The following is a 19,248-nucleotide window of genomic DNA, read 5'->3' as shown; positions in this document are numbered from 1 at the left end:
TGGCTTATAGACAAAAATATGAATAGCTCTCATATTTCTGGAGGCCTGAAAGACTAAGATTGCTGGTATTTTGATACCAGCAAATGAGGTGTTGGGTGAGACCCATGTTCTGGTTCAAAGATGCTTACTCTCTGATTCAGTGATGCCATTTGAGAGGTCCTGAAACTTCTAAGAGTAGGAACCAAGCAGCCAAAAAGAGCTACATCTTAACTTGGGCTTCTTTCTGTTTATCTTTCTCCTGCTCTTTGTCAACCATGAGATGAAAAACTTCCTCTATCAAGTGTGCCTGCCACAGTGTTCTACCCAAGCATATACATTTTGTTACTTCCCTATTGTTTAGTTCAAACAGTTGAGATCTATAGGGAAGCCTAGAAACTATGAATATCAAAGTAAGTGGGATTCGAAGTGCTATAAACTACTGAGACTAAATCTTGTTATCTGAGGTGCTATCTTCTAAGGGAAGCTTCCTACCATAAATTCATCCAGAAGAAGTGACTGGAGGGCACACTGACTATCAACAGAATGCTCACAGTTATCAATAAGTAGATAAATGCCAAGACTTCATCACCGTTTATACAGTCATGTCAGGCTGAATGACACCTCTGTGACATCATCGTTCTGTCTTCAGAGCAGCCTTTCTGAAATATTAACTTGGTATTCTTCCAAAAGTAAAAAGCACCATGAGTGAATAAAAGCAAAAACCCACCCTCCCCTCTGCTGAGCTTCACCGGAGAATAGGGTGGCTCTGACTGTGCTGCCTCTTGCTTGACCTGGCTGCAGATCAAGACTGTCAAGATGTCTGCTTTCTCCAAGCACATACATCCCACAGAATACCAACCTTATTAAAGTTATTCACGTAAACGTCACATGAAAACCATATGATGTTACAGGTAAAGGGGATGGTCACAATTCTGCCTTTATGTTGGTAAAAGAAGTCCATAGCTGTGAGCTGCAGCACAGCAGCGTTAGAACTCGAGATCTGAGGCAGGGCCTGGCACCAAGGGGGTATAACATCATTGATGGTATGACCTTGGTAGGTTCATCTCTGGGGCCCACATCTCCTCTATGTAAGGAAGACCATCATTACTACTCATCCAATTGAGATGCTGTGACATTAAATAATATGCACAACACTTTGAACAATGTCTGACACATATCTAAAATGCTTGAGACTAGAAATGTTTGAGATTTCTTCAGAATCATATATCTGTACATATGCACATAAGAAGATAATATACTGGCTTAGTTAGGTTTTCCTTGTTGTGTAAAAAATACCATGGGCACTTGGGGAGGAAAGGGTTTATTCCATCTTACATTTCCAGGTAACAAACAATACGTCATCCTGAGGAAAGTAAGGTTAGGAATTCAAGGGAGACAGGAACCTGGAAGCAGGAACTGATGTAGAGGTCACGGAGGAACAGGCTTACTGGCTTGCTCCCTTAGCTTGCTCAGGGAAGGTACCGCCTAGTGTGTGCAGCATTTCTACAGTGACCATCAATCAAGAAAATGCAGAACAGGCTTGCCCACAGGCCAATCTGATGGGAGACTTTTCTCAGTTGAGGTCCCTTCTACTAAAATGACTCTGGCTTATGTCAAGTTAACACAAAACTAGCCAGTACATATGGAAGGAGATGTAGGGATGAGCCCGTATAGTAAACATAAAGTTCATTTTCATTTGTGAGATATATATATATATATATATATATACATATATATATATATATATATACACGTTCATATACATATATACACATACTTTATTCTCATACCCTTATGGTAATTTTTCACAATATTTTTATTGCATCCACAGTGTGATTATTACCTGTGACAACAGGTCCCATTTCTCTTTCATGCCTGTACTACAGACACTGGGGAGCACTTCAGATTTAGAATTCTGAAAGTAAGGATGTTCAGCTTGTATTATTACTAGGGGTCAGTACAACTTCTGAAAGGTATAATATTTTCAGTTTCTAGGATTATACATGTTCTCTGTAGCATAGTTTGCATGCTTTGCTTAAAAATAAATGAAGACTCAGTTGTTTATTCACTGGCTGTAAGAGCTGTGCTCCCCAACTCCTAATTATGATTAAATTATTTGCTCCAGATAGAAAAGCTTAGGGCAGATGAGCTGTATCTAAAGTGAGGTGGCTTATCCATGTGTGCATACTTGTGAGTTATCAATTATATAAATACATATATATGCACCTAGGTACACGTGCACACACGTGCATGCTTGCAACCACACACACACACACACACACACACACACACACACACACAAGTTATGTTCCTAATAGCTGTTTTTGACAGCAGTAAAAACTGGAGCTCTATGGAAAATGGAGAAACAACTTAAGGCTAGTGACATTTTTCCTTCCAGGAGCCAAAGGAGAAATTCAAATTTAACAATATGCTTCTGTGGAGATTATTATAACTGTCCTGCTGGAGATATCTGATAAATGGAAATCAGGGCAAAATGCATGCTCTGGGAAGGCCTACATTCTTTCCTCAACTAGTAAATTCCAGAGATACAATGGTGGGAGGGCACCAGCCAAGAACAGTATGGCCCTCATGAATACCACAGATTCTCCAAGGGAAGTGTTCCAGATGCTGGACATTTTCCAAAGAAAAAGAAGCTAAAACTCCAAGAAAGCCTACGTCAGTGATCACAGGGACTTGGTGACATTCATGTCTAGGACCACGTTTTAAAGGCAGTGAAGGAACGTGCCAAAACTTGTAGTGATAGAATGTGATACATTACGCTGATAAACAGCAGGAGGCCAACTGATAAAAGGGTGCACTCGGGTTGCAGGCTGGGGTGGTGGGGGAAGGATGGGCTTCCTTTCCGGATGATGAAAATGCTCTAGAACTATACAGTGGTGGTTATACAACACTACAGAGTAATAAAGAACACTCAGTGTGTTCATTTTGAAGCAGTTTTATAGAAAGCCAATTTCATAGCAATTTTAAGAGATGACACAGGAACTGGAAAACTCATTTTAAGAGACTTCTGGTTTTGTCTGACTGTATTCTTCTGCACTTCCTATGCGGAATGTGGTGTTAACTCCACTTTGGGCTTTCTAATGACATAAGATAGACCTAAGCCAGGTGACTGGCTCAATATTACCACAGATTGACTGGCAACCAACAGTAGCAACTCTGCTGATATTTAAATGAGAGTTGGTGTGTAGGACTCATCCCTCACAACTGATAAGTGCAAGTTGAGATAATACAATTTAGGGACCCTGGGTGCCTTCAGATTGTCATCTGAGACACAGCTCACTGTCAAGCCACTCTTGGACTATTCATGCAGATACTCCATCTGAATAGCATGTCCTTTCCTTCACTCTGACAACCTGGCAGCCAGCTCTCTGGATCCATCCAAATGTTACGCAGAGGGCCTGGTCTCTCACCATGTGGACAGCTCCTTCTGTGGCCAGTGTTTGGTTCTTTAGTGGTGCACTGAACTAAACAATTGTCCTTTATGTCTGTATTTTCATATATGCTTTTTGCCTGATTTTTCTTACTCTGTTTCTCCAGCTCTGTATTATAGTAAACCTGTTAGTCCAGGGACCCTTTTTATTTCATTTTACCTGTCATTTGATTAGGTGATGAATAGATTGCTTCCCTTGTAAAACTATACTCACTGAGGGTACAGGGAAAACTGCAATACATTTATTGATTCAGGGCAACCTCTTTTCTCTAGTGGCAACCAGGGACCAATCTGGACTCAACATTCTAATTCCTCACAGATCTTTCTCCCTCTATACAGCTCAGGTGAGTAGAGAAGCACTGAGTTCTTCATTTTCTCCCCTAGGACCACTCATACCTTAGTGTCCGCAGGAAGAACCTGAGCATCTTGGCACAGTGAGTTTTCCCTCTGTGGCTCTGAGACTGGCTCCTAAGTGACATGACCTGCTGGGCCCTGACCATACTTTGACCCCCACAGTCTGATGATAACAATAATATCCTGAGAAGGTAAAGTATCCAAGGTATTCTTTGCTGAGCACAAGTCGTGACCTCTCAGCACCTCCATGGACTCTTCAGTATGCAACGTGGCTTGGCACTCAAAGCTAGCTACGATCCTTGCCAAACTGAGAAACACAAATACTCACTTCAGTCTTCTCACTGGATCTAACACTGTGGCATAAAAATGCCAACTGTTAGTTTTGGAAGCATGAAACACACACACTCTCTCAGAGAGAGAGAGAGACAGAGAAAGAGAGAGAGAGAGAGAGAGAGAGAGAGAGAGAGAGAGAGAGAGAGAGAGAGCCTCCCCTCACATCCTTCCCCCCAAGACACACACACAGATGCACACCATACATACATATCTTCTCCCACACACAGATACATACATACACCCTACACACACACATTAGTGCACACAGATTGTACACCCTCTATGCTTGTTATGTTTGAGCCTCTCTGTGAGGCAATGTAGTAAAGAGACATAGTCAGTGAATACTGAGGGGTGGGGAGAGGTTCAGATTCACAAGCCAGCTGCGTTAGAAGGCAGCAAGCACAGCTCACCCCAGTAGGTGGATGCCCCTTCTCCTGGATCTCCATAGGACGGTGGGATATTAAGGCTGTTTTCCCATAGCCACCCTTTTCAGCGTGCACCACAATCATCTGGAGGGCAAATCAGATCACTAGAACATGGGTTTCTGATTCAGAAGGGCTGAGGCTGGGCCTGGACATGACTTTAAAGCTCTGTGGGAGCTGCCAGGGCTCTGGGAGCCACTAGCATATACTCTGCAATTGAGACCATTGTAATGTTTTGGGGGTATAGCTCAGTGGTAGAATATTTGCCTAGAATGCCCAAGTCCCTGGCAATACCATACCCAAACTAACACAAACTACTATATGAAAGGTTTGTAACATGGGGTCCTGCAAAGCAAGTGTGAGCTCTCTAGAGTCACAGACCCTGGTTTACCCCAGGTACCTTTTCTTGTTCTGCCATGGTGAATTCATGTGCAGGCTGGTAGAGCAGGGAGCTGCATTTCTTTACTTTATATGCTATAGTCACTTCAACACGTGTGTGCTTGAAAATCGGTGATTTGGCTTTAAGTCTACCTGTATAGTAGTCTAGTTGGTTTCAAACATCAATTGCCAGATCACTAGGAAGTCTGTTAAAACTTTCCTAGACTCTTTATCTAAAGTTCTCATTATTAGGCAAGAAGGGGGCCTGAGAATTAGCATTTCTCAAAGACCCTAGCTGAAGCTGAGCCTGATTCCTTGAAGCTCCCCAGTGCTTGAACATCCACACAGCAACTAGATTGAGGTCTTTCAGGTTATGGAGGATGTTAGTGGAGTCAACAGAAGGAAGTGAGACCCTGCTTTTGTTTTCCCAGTAAAACAAAGAGTAAATCCCTTCCTTCTCCAGGAACCTCTGTAGTTAGTCAAAATAATCCAAGTGCAAGCAAGGTACCTTTACCACTCAACTCAGTTTCTTAAAATGATAGTTTACTGCCTGCAATAAATTACATACCCTACTGTAATTTTTGAACCCAAAAAAGAACACTTACTATTTTTCATAATTTAATTTCTTCAGTAGTTAGTCTCATGCCTATTTGGTAACTTAGTCACAAAGTATAATTTACGAAGTTCGCCAAATATTTATAACCTGAAGAAAGTATAATGAGCAGGATGGAAATTGCCTGAACTCAGTTCCAATCTCTGCATTTTGAACCTCACAATAACAGCTTATTTCTGTAATCAAAGGAAAATTCGAGTCGCTATAAAATGGCAGATTTATTTGTGGAAACACTGAATGAGGGATGTGCTTCAGCCTGGTGCACAGCACAGTGACTGGGGTTTCAGTTGGCTGTGCAGAACCAGCTGTAACTGAACGAAAGACATCTGAACTCCTATTTTCTGGAGACTGAAACCCTTCTGAGAAACAGACAAACAAATAAACAAACAAATAAACCAGAGTTGGTTTTCTAACTAAATACGTTGCTGTAAGCTTGCTATTAAGTAATTTGCATAGCCTATGATAGAATAATAAGCAAAGGGATGAAGATGGTTCAGGGAGGAAGAATAAAAAAGGTTTATTACAGTTTATTGGAAAATGGGCCAAAGCTTTCAGCATGAGGTTGCTTCTTCTCAAGTGTTTCTAGCTACATGACAGAGAAGACACACCTTTTACCCAGCAGCACACTGGTGTTGGGGTAGAGGTGGTAGAAATTTGTTAGCAACTCTTTTTTAACAGAGGGCTTTTCAAGAGAGGAAAGGAAGGCGGCATTTTCTAACTGGAAGGGCAGGAAGTATTTAGGTAAGCAGGATAGGATGATCCAGATTGGGAGGAGGCCAAGAGAACAGCGTCAAAACCTCCAGTCCTGTCATGGACTCTCGGTGGCAGCAATCTCATTACATCCTGAAAAATGACTCTAAAAATAACAGCCCGGGATTATAGATCATTCCGTTCCCCTTGGACCACCATCAAATCACATTTTCTCAGCCTACTTGTCAAGTACCATTTTCCTAGCTCCTCCTTAGCGAATTTGTATAAAATCAAAGTGTAAAACACCGAGGTGATATAGTGCCCCCCCTTACCCTTATTTCACTGTCAATGGTGTTAGTGGCGCATGTCTGAAAATATTAAATGAAAATGGATGAAGCAAGCTACTCGTAAGTTATAACTTGCACACCCTCTGGTAGCAGAAACTCATCCTATATTGTCCTGTTCTATGCAGCTCGTTTCTGAGTCACCCCTTGTAACAGTGGGCCCATGGTACATGTACCACCCTCTCCTTAGGCACTCTGAGCTACCTCATTATCATATGGGCTATGCTCAAGTAGTCCTTATTTTACTTAATAATGTCCTCACACATAACTGTACTGGTGGTGGCAATTTTATCACAATCTATTGTTCACAATTCATTATGTATTGTGACTTTCTTTAACATAAATTAATCTTTATCAGATGCATTTACATGAAGAAGAAACAATAGAGAAGTGCATATAGAGCTTGGTACCATTTGTGGTTTCAGGCCTTCACTGTGGGATATCGGAGCCTATTCCGCAAAAGTTAGGGCAAGACCACTGTCATCTTAACCACCTGGGTTAGAATATATTGGCCTTGAGCCCTTTCAAAAGACTGGAAACTGTTCTGGAAAGCAGGATGATTGGGAAAGGGCTGAAGTGTATGGAGAGGACAGAGCTGCAGTAGGTAGGGAATAGTCCAGCAGGGATGGGAAGAGAACCAGGAAAAAAAAAAACAGGGAAACAAAACAAACAAACAAACAAACATAAAACCGTCCTTTATAACAGCAGAAAGGGCAAACGGCCAGCATATCCACGGAGAGCTGACAGAAACATGGCTGAGGAAAATGGAGGCGAAGGCAGGTAGGGAAGCAGATGAGGCTGGATTTCACAGGGACGTGGAGGCCTTAAAGGATCCCAGGTGATGAAAGCCCATGATCTGGAGAGGCTTATCTTCGGCTGCTATTCTGAGAATGGACTAAGGGGTAAGGTCAAGATGCAGACGCACACAAAAGAGAGGGAGAGAGAGAGGTGGGAGAAGAAGAGGTATAAACAGTTTCAGCCAGGACCGCAGCACAGAATAGTGGCGGTAAGAAGCAACTGTACTCTGGATATACTGAGGAGACGAAACTTGAATAATATGAGGGATGATCTGGGGGTGTGAGAGGGAGGTGTGGGTGGTCTTGGCAGAGAGGCTGAGAGGAGGACAGCAGGTGAAAAGTTTGGCCACCAACTTTTTTAGGATACCATATAAGGGAGGAGAAGTGGAGTCAGCGCAAGCCTCAGTAAGTGGCAAGTGGCAAGGCTAGTCTGTTTACACAGCAGAGAGCAGCTGGAGACAGCACAAGCTGAGCTTCCAGAATGTCTTATATAAGACCGTCATCTCTGGACAAAAAACACAACCACATTTTCACAGCCAAATGACTAGAAAGTACTTTATAAGGATCTGCAAATTGAACTTGGAGAAAGTAGAATCATCTGGATTTTTATTGACTCACCAAACAGCCATGTTAAATGAGGAACGTGCGCGCGCGCGCACACACACACACACACACAAATATCCAAGACTCTCTTTGAAAACAATATGAAGGACTCACTCAGAGTCAGAAGATTTCTCTTGAGTTAAATGTGGTCCTTCTGGAGTCTGGATTAAAGAAAGTTGGCTTCAGCCATGTTCGCAGAGAACACTGGACTGTTCTGTACAAAATAAATAGTCTAGGCGCCATGAGGAGATCCAAGCATTTCGATAACCAAATGCAATGCTAGAATCTCTCTTCCTGTCTTCTCCCTGGTCAGAGAAAGCAATGTGGAATGCTCCTAAGACAATCAAAGCCCATGGATACCCAGACACTGAACTCAGTTTCCAGGCCACATGGTGATATGGGTAGTAAATTCTTTTGCCCTTACAACAAGACATTTCTATTAATTTTTCAAACCTGTTTTTTTCAGTTATAATGAAATATTACATAAACAAATGGAACATTCTAGTAAAAAGAAAAAGACCTGTTGCTATTAGAGTTGATATTCTGGAGTTGTCCTTTTAAAGGCAGGTTGCTATTTGTTTCCTCCAGATGCTATGTACGTGCTAGTCTACATAGCACTAGATGAGCAATAGATAAAGGGGAGTCACAGAGCTATGAAATGTGGGCTTAACTGCAGCCAGTTCCACACATATCCGTAATGCCTGGGGCATATATAAAAAAGCTCCATGACATCCCATCAACAGACCACAGCAGCTCAGCCATTAAGAGAATGTCCAGCAAGTGAAGCATATGTACTTGCTTTCAGCCAAAACACTCAAGATCTCTATATACTAATATAAAAAGCACTTCTTTGCTGTTACTGGCTTTTTTAATGAACTCACCAGGCACATCTTCCATATGGGCTAATTGGGCCATTAGCACATCCTGTGATCCCATAATGCAAGGGTCCTTGGTTCCACTCACACATGACTGGTAACACCGAGTCACATCCACCTCTCCACCTCAGTCATGACAGATAAACTGTGAAACTCCAAAGACCACTCAGGATAGAACAAAGCCCAGGCTTAAACTCTGGCTGTCTGCCTTCTCTTCTTGATACTGGCTACATTACCTTAAACCATATTCCACTCTGCTTTTCTCACTGACCTGGGTTAACTGATAAACTCTTCCATCTTTTTTACCTAAACCAATCACTCTTTCATTTCTTGGCTTGTATAACCTGTTAGAGATGCATCTATCTAGGATTAGAAATAAAATGGGAATGTAGAAAATACTGTCAATAGTAAAATCAGTAAAAGGTCCTGACGTTGACTAATATAAGCTTTTAAGTATTGATAATGAGATATGGGCATCATTACCCATCCACATGCATACTCACTGAAAATTTCAGGGAAAAATTATTACTCATAGTTAGGTAAAATGAATTTAATGCTGTCAGCAAGCACTCATCAACCAGAAGGACATGACGTAACAGTCTTCAGTCTGGACAATGAAATTTATTATTTGTATGTTATACCATTAGAGAAATATTTTAAAATCCCATTTCTTCTAAGTAACAGTTCCAAGAAACTAAAATATTTCCCCCTAAAGACAGTAGGGTTAAATATCTATGAGTTTGAACTGATAATTGGGACAGAATTATTGATAGTCTTTATTTTCTAGGAAATAAAGCTTTTTAAAAAAATATATCTGCTACTAAAAGAAAAACAGTTGAATTTGTCTTTGAGATTGTAATGTCCACCTTATCACTCCTCTATATATATGACTTACTGATTTGTGTGTATTCAAGAAAGGAGATTTTTAAATACATTAGACCAAGATTGACAGCTATCAAATTATAGGAAACAAGCACCTGACCTTGCTGATTTGAGACATCTTTCTAGGACCTTACTTTCTCAGGGCTTAAGGCGATATACCCAGTATCAAGGAGTGAAGGCAGACAGCCTGAATTTAAGCCTGGGCTTTGGTCTATCTTCTTCCCATGTGGTCTCTGGAGTTCCACAGTTTATCTGAAACATCTGAGAGATAAAATGGTAGGAGGTTCACCCTGAGGTCCTCTTACCTCCCAGCTTACACTCTGACCTTGGGATCATCATAGCTAACAGGAGGATGAAATGCACCCCCCATTTTCAAAGCAGCAACTCCAGCCACCCTCACAATCATGCAGTAGGTCTTTTTATGCAAGTCTCATTTCACAGAAGAAAAAAGGAAGTCAGACAAAGAAGAGTAAATACGGGGTCTATGTTCCTAGTTGGCTGAGAAGGAGATGTAAGTATTTCTGCTCAGCTAATCAGAGCCCGAGTGCAAAGTCTTTGCTTTAGAAGGAATCACGGTGTTTTTTCCTAACAGGAATTGATGTTACATGACAAGAAGTTTATAATATTTTTGCAAAATTTCAAGTAGTCAGTAGTATCTGACTAGTAAGTCATTCTCTTCACAGTTAGCCAGGATGAATCCCCAAGATTCAGTGTTGCTATGGCAAACAGTGATGAGAAAGACCTTTGCTGCAAATATTCAAACCTGAACTATAGATTCAGCAACACTATTTGTCTAGATCAAGGTCAATAATCCATTCAAATTAGACTCCTGTCTGAGCAGAGAAGTAAAAACTTGAGAGGCCTGTTAAGGCTGTTCTCTCAAATCTACAAAGCCACTTCCACAAGGACAGAGCAAAGGCTGTCTGTCCTTGGAGGGCCCATGCCTGGTTCCAAAAGCACAAAGCAAGAGCTTCTGAAACACACACACATACACACACACACACACACACACACACACACACACAAGCACACGCGCACACACACGCACACACAAGTCACCTGGAAGCTGTTTTTACAAGCGCAGGCTCTGCATCAGTGCCTCTGGTGATCTGGGACTACTGTGTAAGGACCATCCCAGGTGAGGCGAGTGCTTCTAGAATGATAGCCATGCCATGCGTGATGGTGAATGAACCCTGTGGGCCCAGAGTGGGCAACACTCAATTCTGCCTCTTATTACACCCCGAGTCCATGACTGAGCCTCTGTGCTCACCTGACCTTAGATGGTAAATGTCCTCCTTCCTATACAATTCATCATTCCTACTGATTCCTTTCTCACTAAATATATGCTGTGTTTCTAATTATGAGATTAATGGAAAATGAAAGACCTCTCCTTTCCCAAACCCAGGTCTCTATGACAGGAAAGAAAAGGCTTGGTCTCCTTCGTACAGATTACATATGTTGGGAAGTCAAGTTGGGAAGATTTAAGTCTGAAGCTTTTTCACCAAAATCTCTTAGAGACTAGCTTGCTAGGGCAATGGTTTCATAGAACATAATGGGCATCATAATACAAGACAGATCTTAACTCAAACTTCAAACAGCTTACTGAGGAAAAGAGTTTGGGGTTTTTAAGCAACTGAGTTTACACTGTTCAATATGGTAGCCATCGGCTACTTTGCACTTTTAGTTTGACACGCCTGATGTGAAAACACACACTAGATGTCAAACACCATGAACAAATGAATGTAAACTATGTCACTGGTAAATTTTATGCTTATAGCATACTAAAATAACAATGGCAAGAATATATTGGGTTAAATACCATATTTTATAGAAATAGCTATACCCATGTTGGTCTCTGGCACTGAGGGTAGAACCCAGGATATTGAACACACTTGTCATAGTCTCTACTACTGAGCCACTTATTACCTTTTTATGTTTTCATTTCATTTTTTTTAAATACTAGAACCTCATCCAGACCATGTTTGCTCTCTCGCCCCCAAGCTACACCCAAACTACATACATGGTTTACATTGTTTCTGGTGGGCAGGACAGACCAAGATATTTAATACTCAAACCATGGTTCTCTGAGCTCAACAGAAAAGGAACCTCTTGTCTCTTAACTCAGACCTACTGATTGCAGGGACTCCTGGGTACATTCAAGTTATGGAAGGCCTGGGGTAGTTTTCTAATAACATATCACGCCAGGGTTGACCTCTGTGCGTGATAGGTGATGAAGGCATTCTGGTTGCTGAAATTTGTACAGAAACATGCCAGCAGAACAGTGGACTTTCAAAAGATTAAAATGATCGCGCAATTCTCAATTTTGTATTTAAAATTATATTAAATATTAAACAACTGCACACACATGCAACATGTCCTTATCGGGGAGGGAAGCCATTGAGAGGTTACCTTAGTCACTTCTGGGTTTTCAGCCACCATGTAAGTGAAGCCAATATTCACCAGATCTGTGCCACTGCAGACACACAGTATCCTCCCCTCCAGATCATTTTCAGATTTTCCAACAGCTTCGAGAGCAGCCAGGATTTTGGGATCCTGTAGATGTGTAAAAATAGGAAAAAATATGTTAGGTTGCAGAGTGTGGAGAAAAATGCAGTGAAAGGAAACCACACTTCATGTAAAAATATACCTAAAGGGAAATGGTCCCTGCTGCATTAAAAACCCCAGAGAACTAGCGTTATTATAAAACCTGATAGCTGAGGTCTCCAGCATTACAGTGGACAAGAAACTGCTTCAGGAAAGCATTATACATTTTTTTTTTTTTTTTTAAAAAAAAAACAACTTGGCTCAGTCGTCTTTTGTGTAGATCTTTTAAAAATAAATCTCAATTATTTGTTTTGATGGCATGTATGGCTACGATTGTGTGTGCCTGGTGCTCAGATAGTTGAAAGCCCTCCTCTGGGTTCTGGGACTCGAACTGGGGTCCATTAGAAGAGCAGCCAGTTCTCTTAAATGCTGAACCACATCTCCAGTCTCTTTGTCTGAACTTTTGATTGTTACTCCCAGAGAAGATCAGCTTTGGCTGTGTTCAGGAAAGACTGCACTGGGGTGTGCTGGTGTCCATGAATATCCAATGGAGCCTTTTACCACAGAGCACGGGCTTATTTACCAGGAATGAGAACAGCATTGTCACCACATCACTACCACAGGCTATTCTGAGGAAATGAAGTGAAGACTCTCAAACAGCTTGGATACAAAGACCAAGCATTTGCATTTCTACAATCTATGCACCCTCTCATGGAAGGAAAGCTATGAAAGTTTACCCTAATCTCCACATGAAATGTCACACTTGTTTTCCAGAGGAAATTCCAGTAAGTAGTTACACAGGAAACATAGCTAACGTGAAAGAGGCCAAGTGACAAATAAAAATAAACAAACAAACAATCGGGAATAGAATTTTGTTTGGGAAATCTGAAGCCACACAGGGAACTTACACTTAGGGAAATAAATATTGTGGTAGAACATTCTATGAAGAGAAACCTTTTAAATTCCTCCCAGCACTCGGCAGACAGCTTCTTATTCAAACACACCAGTCTCTGAAGATCACTGATTTCTGTGCTCTGGGTACCTTCCTTCTCAGAGTTCAGCCAGGCTTTGTGTGTGCACTAGGGTCTGAGTGCACAGATGAAGAAATATGGGTGCCTCGGCCGTGTAAACCCCCACATTCATCAGTCACACAAGGAGAGCACGTCGCTGACTCGGGTGGATGCAGAGAGTTTTAAATTAGTTTCTAGTTCAAGGGATCTGTCTCTCTGATACTGACACCATGCAATGCTTTCAGTTCCAAGGGTTAAGACATTTCTAATGGAACTGAAATCCAAAGGACATAATCCAAGTCACCTAAGAGTTATACATGAAAAGCCCAATCTGGGCCCATTCTTAAATCCAAGCTGATGACTTTGGGCCAGTAAGAAATTAACCAGCATGCCGGAGATCATTTTTCAAGTCTTGTAACTCTATGTTAAAAAAAAACAGCAGGGCCAGAAAGATGGCTCAGAAGGTAAAAGTATTCGCTGTGCAGGCATGATAACTTGAGGTTTACTCCCAGAACCCATGTCAAGGGGGAAAGACAGAGTCGATTCCACAGGAACGTATAGCACATGCACACTCACTTCATTCCAACACACACAGACACTCATGCATTTGTGCACCTACACACTGTAAATAAAATGAAATCGAAGAACAACACCAATCACATTTACCTTTGGTATGGCTGCCAGCCGAATACTGTTGATGAGGGAACATTCTAGCACTTGTCCTTCCTGCAGAGAGAGCATACAACCCAGTAAGGAACTTAAAATCTGTCAGCCTCATGACACAGAGTATTAACAAGCATTTCTAAAGATAAATTCAATGCTGTTCATATAAATGGCAAAACCCAAACCAAAACCAAATAACAGTAATGATGTCTAATGATCAGAAAGAAAAGACTCAAACTTATTTCATATATGTATACAAGCATTAACATGAATATATATGAATGTAATTCTAAATGATTAGTAAAATGTTTATACACAAAAATGCCTGTGTATCATTAAATATCTGCATATATAAAACATTAAGTAGAAATAAATGCGAATTTTTATACACTGCCAACTCCCCGTCTTGGTTCGTCTCCAGTGTTCACTAAGTGTGCACGCTTTGCTGCACACCCATCATTGCCCAGGCTATAATGGACCTCTTTCAAGGCACCTGTTTGTCTCAGCTTGAAAATTATTTTCTAGAAAATATTGCTAACTCTCAAGATTAAACCAGACTTGTTTTGCCTAAGCTTTTATAACAATGTAACTTCTTTTTCACAATGACTTGTAGCTCTTTCAAAAAAACGCAAGCTTTCTTCCTCCAGTCGAATCTTTGAGAGCTAAACTGCATAATGTCTTTAATTCCCAAGGTATCCTCAAGGAGTGGGGCAGGAAAGTACTCAGTGAAGAATCCCAAGGGAATGAGTAAACATGATCTCCAGGCTCCCATGGGGTGCTTGGTCCACCTGCTGGGAAGTGAAATGGCTTGAGCTGGAAAGCAGACAGAACAAGCAGCTGCTCTCATACCTTGCCTTCACTCTTCCAGGTCAGGAAGAAGCCGAATTCATCCACTTTGAAGAGGCAGTTGGGCTCAAACACGAAAGATTCCTGTTAAAAAGAAGTGGGGTGGTATCAGTTACTTGCAACATGGTATCCAATTACAGGACGACAAGCAGACACCCTTTTTATCTGCAGCCTAACAACTCCATTTCTGATGATACTATTCAACATTTCTTTTTTGTTTGTTTGTTTGGTTTGGTTTTTTGTTTTTGTTTGTTTGTTTGATTGACTGATTTTTATTTTGAGACAGGTTTCACTGCCCAGCGCTGGCTGTCCTGAAACTCACTCTGTAGTCCAGGACAGCCTCAGTCTTACAGAGATCCATCTGCCTCTGCCCAAGTGCTGAGGTTAAAGGACACCACGGCCCTTTGAACGTTTTTATTTATAACACTGTGTTCTTTCTCTGTATTGAAAAGCTGATCTCTTTAACAGAGAACATTGCTCTATAACAGGTTTGAAATTAAAGTCATCCATGTCTTGGATTTATACAGAAAAGAGTTCTGTGAAGATCTTGTGATAGAAGGCAACTAAGTGTCACCTGTTCGCCCTCCATACAGGACACACTGCTGCCTGTAACTGGTTCATACCAATACTAGCCTCGGTGACATGCTCTCACAAGCGCCCCAGGGCTTCTGATGCACACACACTGCACTGTGTCTCACTGCTGTAGACTCTGACTCCAGAAACTCAATGAAAACCACAGAATGAAAGCTTCCCTGGAGAAGCAGTGGTTTCCAAACTCACACACCACAGGAGAGCTACCCTATGCCCAAGGGATTCCTGGCCCATGACATTTAGGAATATCAAGCATGTTCATAGCAGCCTTATTTATAATAGCCAGAACCTGGAAACAACCCAGATGTCCCTCAACAGAGGAGTGGATACAGAAATTGTGGTACATCTACACAATGGAGTACTACTCAGCTATTAAAAACAATAAATTTATGAAATTCTTAGGTAAATGAATGGATCTGGAGAATGTCATCCTGAGTGAGGTAACCCAATCACAAAAGAACAAACACAGTATGCACTCTCTGATAAGTGGTTATTAGCCCAGAAATTTGGAATACAAGAAGAACAACCCACAAACCACAAGGAACTCAAGAAGAAGGAAGACCAAAAGGTGGACATTGCATTCCTTCTTAAAAGGGGGAACCAAATACCCACGGAAGGAGTTGCAGAGATTAACTATGGAGCAGAGACTGAAGGGCAAGCCAGCCTAAATATAGCTATCTCCTGAGAGGCTTTGACAGTACCTGACTAATATAGATGTAGAGGCTCACAGCCATCCATTGAACTGAGTACAGAGTCCCCAGTGAAGGAGATAAAGGACCAATGGAGCTGAGGGGTTTGCAGCCCCTTAGGACGAACAACAATATGAACTAAGTAGTACCCTCAGAGCTCCCAGGGTCTCAACCACCAACCAAGGACTGCACATGGAGGGGTCTGATTGTTCTGGCAACATGTGTATAGTAGAGGATTGCAAGTTCGATCATCAATAGGAGGAGAGGACCTCGGCCCTATGAAGGTTCTGTGCCAGTGTAGGGGAATGCCAGGGCCAATAAGTAGGAGAGAGTGGGGTGGCAGGCATGGGGAAGTGGGAGGCAACAGGGGTTTGTTTTTGTTGTTTTTGTTTGTTTCTTTGTTTTCTGGAGGGGAAACTGTGAAAGGAGAAATTTACATGTAAATAAAGAAAATATCTAATAAAAACAAAACAAAACAAAAAGGAGTATTAAGAAAATTCTGTCAGTGAGAGAAAAAGAATGTTTAGGAAATGAACTCAGAAGCTCTGTGCCCTGTATCTGTATAATACCAAGACATGGCTCTGTGCTTCAGCAAATTTAGGCATTCTTCATATTATCTAAAGATGTCTTTGTAGTTGACCACAATGCTAACAATTAAGAACCTGTCCTTTCCCCATGGATAAGAGCACCAGTAGATACAAAGCAATTACAAGATTAACATTTTAAGAAAGGTATGTCAGATTCTTAGTTTCATCCATCCAAAATTATCTTTCTAAATTCTAGGAAAAGAGCAATATTCATCACAGCAAATCCAATGTCAAGAGATGGCTGCCACAGGTGGCAGAGTCCAGGGGACTGCCATCCCTGAATAAAGGTGGACCTCAACTTGGGTAGTTTTCTGACAGAGAATCACCACATGTATTCAACTCCATACTGGGTACTGGGAAATCCATGACAGTACTGAGAACCAGAGACAGATCAGTGAATATGGAAGACCTCTGCCTTTGAGGACAAAATCCAGCTGTACCATCGAGTATTTACTTCCTCCTAATTTGTCTCAGAATCTTACCATTACTATGACAGTACCCTATCGTACTAATCAAAGTATGTATGCAAGGTACACAGTTCGGAGACACAACCCACTAAGTTACAGCACGGAGTATTGCAACCATAGTAACCAACTATAAACAAGTTGTATAGTAGTATGTGTGTGATTTGGCCTCTGAGTGGTTGACAGTTCCTTTCTTCTTGAAATACCTTCTCTCCTCACACTGTGACCATGCCCCATTCCTCTAATGCCATTTCCTGTCTTTTCCTTACACACCCACACTCGATATGCCCTTCAAGACTTGGTTCTTGGATGTCTGACTTCCTTCATGCTCCTAGGTTTCTGTAGAGTGCCGTGGCATCGATACTGACAACTTATTGCTGCCTCCCACATTTAAAATAGCAACCTAATGACCTGTGAGATCCGAATCAGACATTTAGCTCCCCCGCTGTCATCCTGAGATGTTTCAAAATCAGCATGTCCCTCTCTCCTCTCTCAGCTTCTCTACCATCACAGACTGTCCTTACGAGTGCATCTAACTTTTCACCCTGCCAACTCACTCCCTGAGACTGGGAGTCATCCTTGCCTTTTTCTTTCTTGTGCTTTCTCCTCGTGTTCACTTCATAGTCTGCCTTCATAGCACTTATTGCACTAACTCCATCTCTACCATCATAACCTTGGTGCAAACATTTGTCACCACTCCTATGGATTGTTCCCCATTCCTATGTTTATCTCACAGCAGCCAGATTGATTCTTTAAGCTTTAGCCAGTTCTATAAAGAAATCCTAAACTAATGAATTCCCATTATATTTAGGGTAAAATTTCAGCTACAGTGGTCTAAAGGATCCGGTCCTTCCTGTTGCACTTGAGCCGCTCCTGGCTCTTTACTCTTTTTTTTGCTCATTAGCAACAGACCCGCTTTGCTTAAAGCCTCAAGGCCTTTGCACTGCTAGCTCCACCTTTCCATAAATGTCTCTCTCATCCCCTTGGTGTCTGTGGCTCTTCATTTTCCAGCTCTCACCTTAATGATTGATCCATTCTCTCTTCAGAGTCTCTCCAATCTCCATATTCTGCTTTTCACTTCCTGTTACAATATCCTGCTTACTTCCTTCCTGGCACCAAACAAGGTCTGCTGTTTTGTCATCTCCAGACTGATTGGCTCACATTCTAGAATGCCATACTCATAAGAGACCTTAAAATGGCCTTGTGCATCTCTAGCTTTCTTTTTTTTTCTTTTTTTGGTTTTTTGTTTTTTTTTGAGACAGGGTTTCTCTGTGTATCCCTGGCTGTCCTGGAACTCACTCTGTAGACCAGGCTGGCCTCGAACTCAGAAATCCACCTGCCTCTGCCTCCCAAGTGCTGGGATTAAAGACGTGCGCCACCACTGCCCGGCTCATCTCTGGCTTTCTTGTACTTGAAGTATTTATTTCAAAATCAACTTAAAACTAATTCATTCATGAAGGATAAATGGACAAATAAATTTTTCAAATAGCTGGGTGGTGGTGGCGCACACCTTTAATCCCAGCACTTGGGAGGCAGAGGCAGGTGGATTTCTGAGTTCGAAGCCAGCCTGGTCTAAAGGCTGAGTGAGTTCCAGGACAGCCAGGGCTACACAGAGAAACCCTGTCTTGAAACCCCCCCCCCAATTTTTTTCAAATAAAATATTTTTATACAGAAAAAATAAAAATTGAACTTGTTTACTCTGAAGGGGTGGCACCAGGCCAGATCTATCAGTTCTTCTGGAACTTCAGTGAGAGAAGGTGACACACAAGGCAACATGTTAAGGTGGGTTGTATGGAAGAAGGGACATTTTTTCCTAATTCACACATAGTCATTTCAAAACTTGGGGTGGCTCAGAGGGACTGACTGGGAAGCCTGTTGGGCTAGGGACACCACTTGAATGCCCCTTTAATGAACTTACTTCTTGCACAGCAGGATGGCATAGACCTGTAATCTAAGCTACTCAAGAGCTAAGACCAAAAGTCATAAAAATTCATTTCCTGCCTATGCAACTTAGCAAGACAAGACTAAAACAAAAACCAGTCAACTACAGATCAGGACCAGTAGAATAGCACTCAGCTAGCACTTGGTTCAATTCCTGGGACCTTAAAAGTGAAAAACAAAACAAATAAACAA

General features: G+C 41.7%; 1 protein-coding gene across 11 annotated transcripts in view; it reads right to left on the bottom strand.

The window, feature by feature from the left end:
- The window catches only part of Plcb4 (phospholipase C beta 4), a 363,080-nt gene that overhangs the window by 99,169 nt on the left and 244,663 nt on the right, over positions 1-19,248 (bottom strand). For all 11 annotated transcript variants that reach the window (XM_031372018.1, XM_031372023.1, XM_031372019.1 and 8 more), the window contains 3 exons: positions 14,788-14,868; positions 13,942-14,001; positions 12,131-12,274 (listed from right to left, as the gene is read on the bottom strand). In XM_031372018.1, the coding sequence (XP_031227878.1) occupies positions 12,131-12,274; positions 13,942-14,001; positions 14,788-14,868 (285 nt within the window). The remainder of the gene's footprint in view (positions 1-12,130; positions 12,275-13,941; positions 14,002-14,787; positions 14,869-19,248) is intronic.

The sequence above is a fragment of the Mastomys coucha genome, unplaced genomic scaffold, assembly GCF_008632895.1.
Source record: "Mastomys coucha isolate ucsf_1 unplaced genomic scaffold, UCSF_Mcou_1 pScaffold15, whole genome shotgun sequence".
Taxonomy (NCBI): domain Eukaryota; kingdom Metazoa; phylum Chordata; class Mammalia; order Rodentia; family Muridae; genus Mastomys; species Mastomys coucha.
Note: the sequence above shows the minus strand (reverse complement) of the source record. Positions and strands in the feature narration are given on the sequence as shown.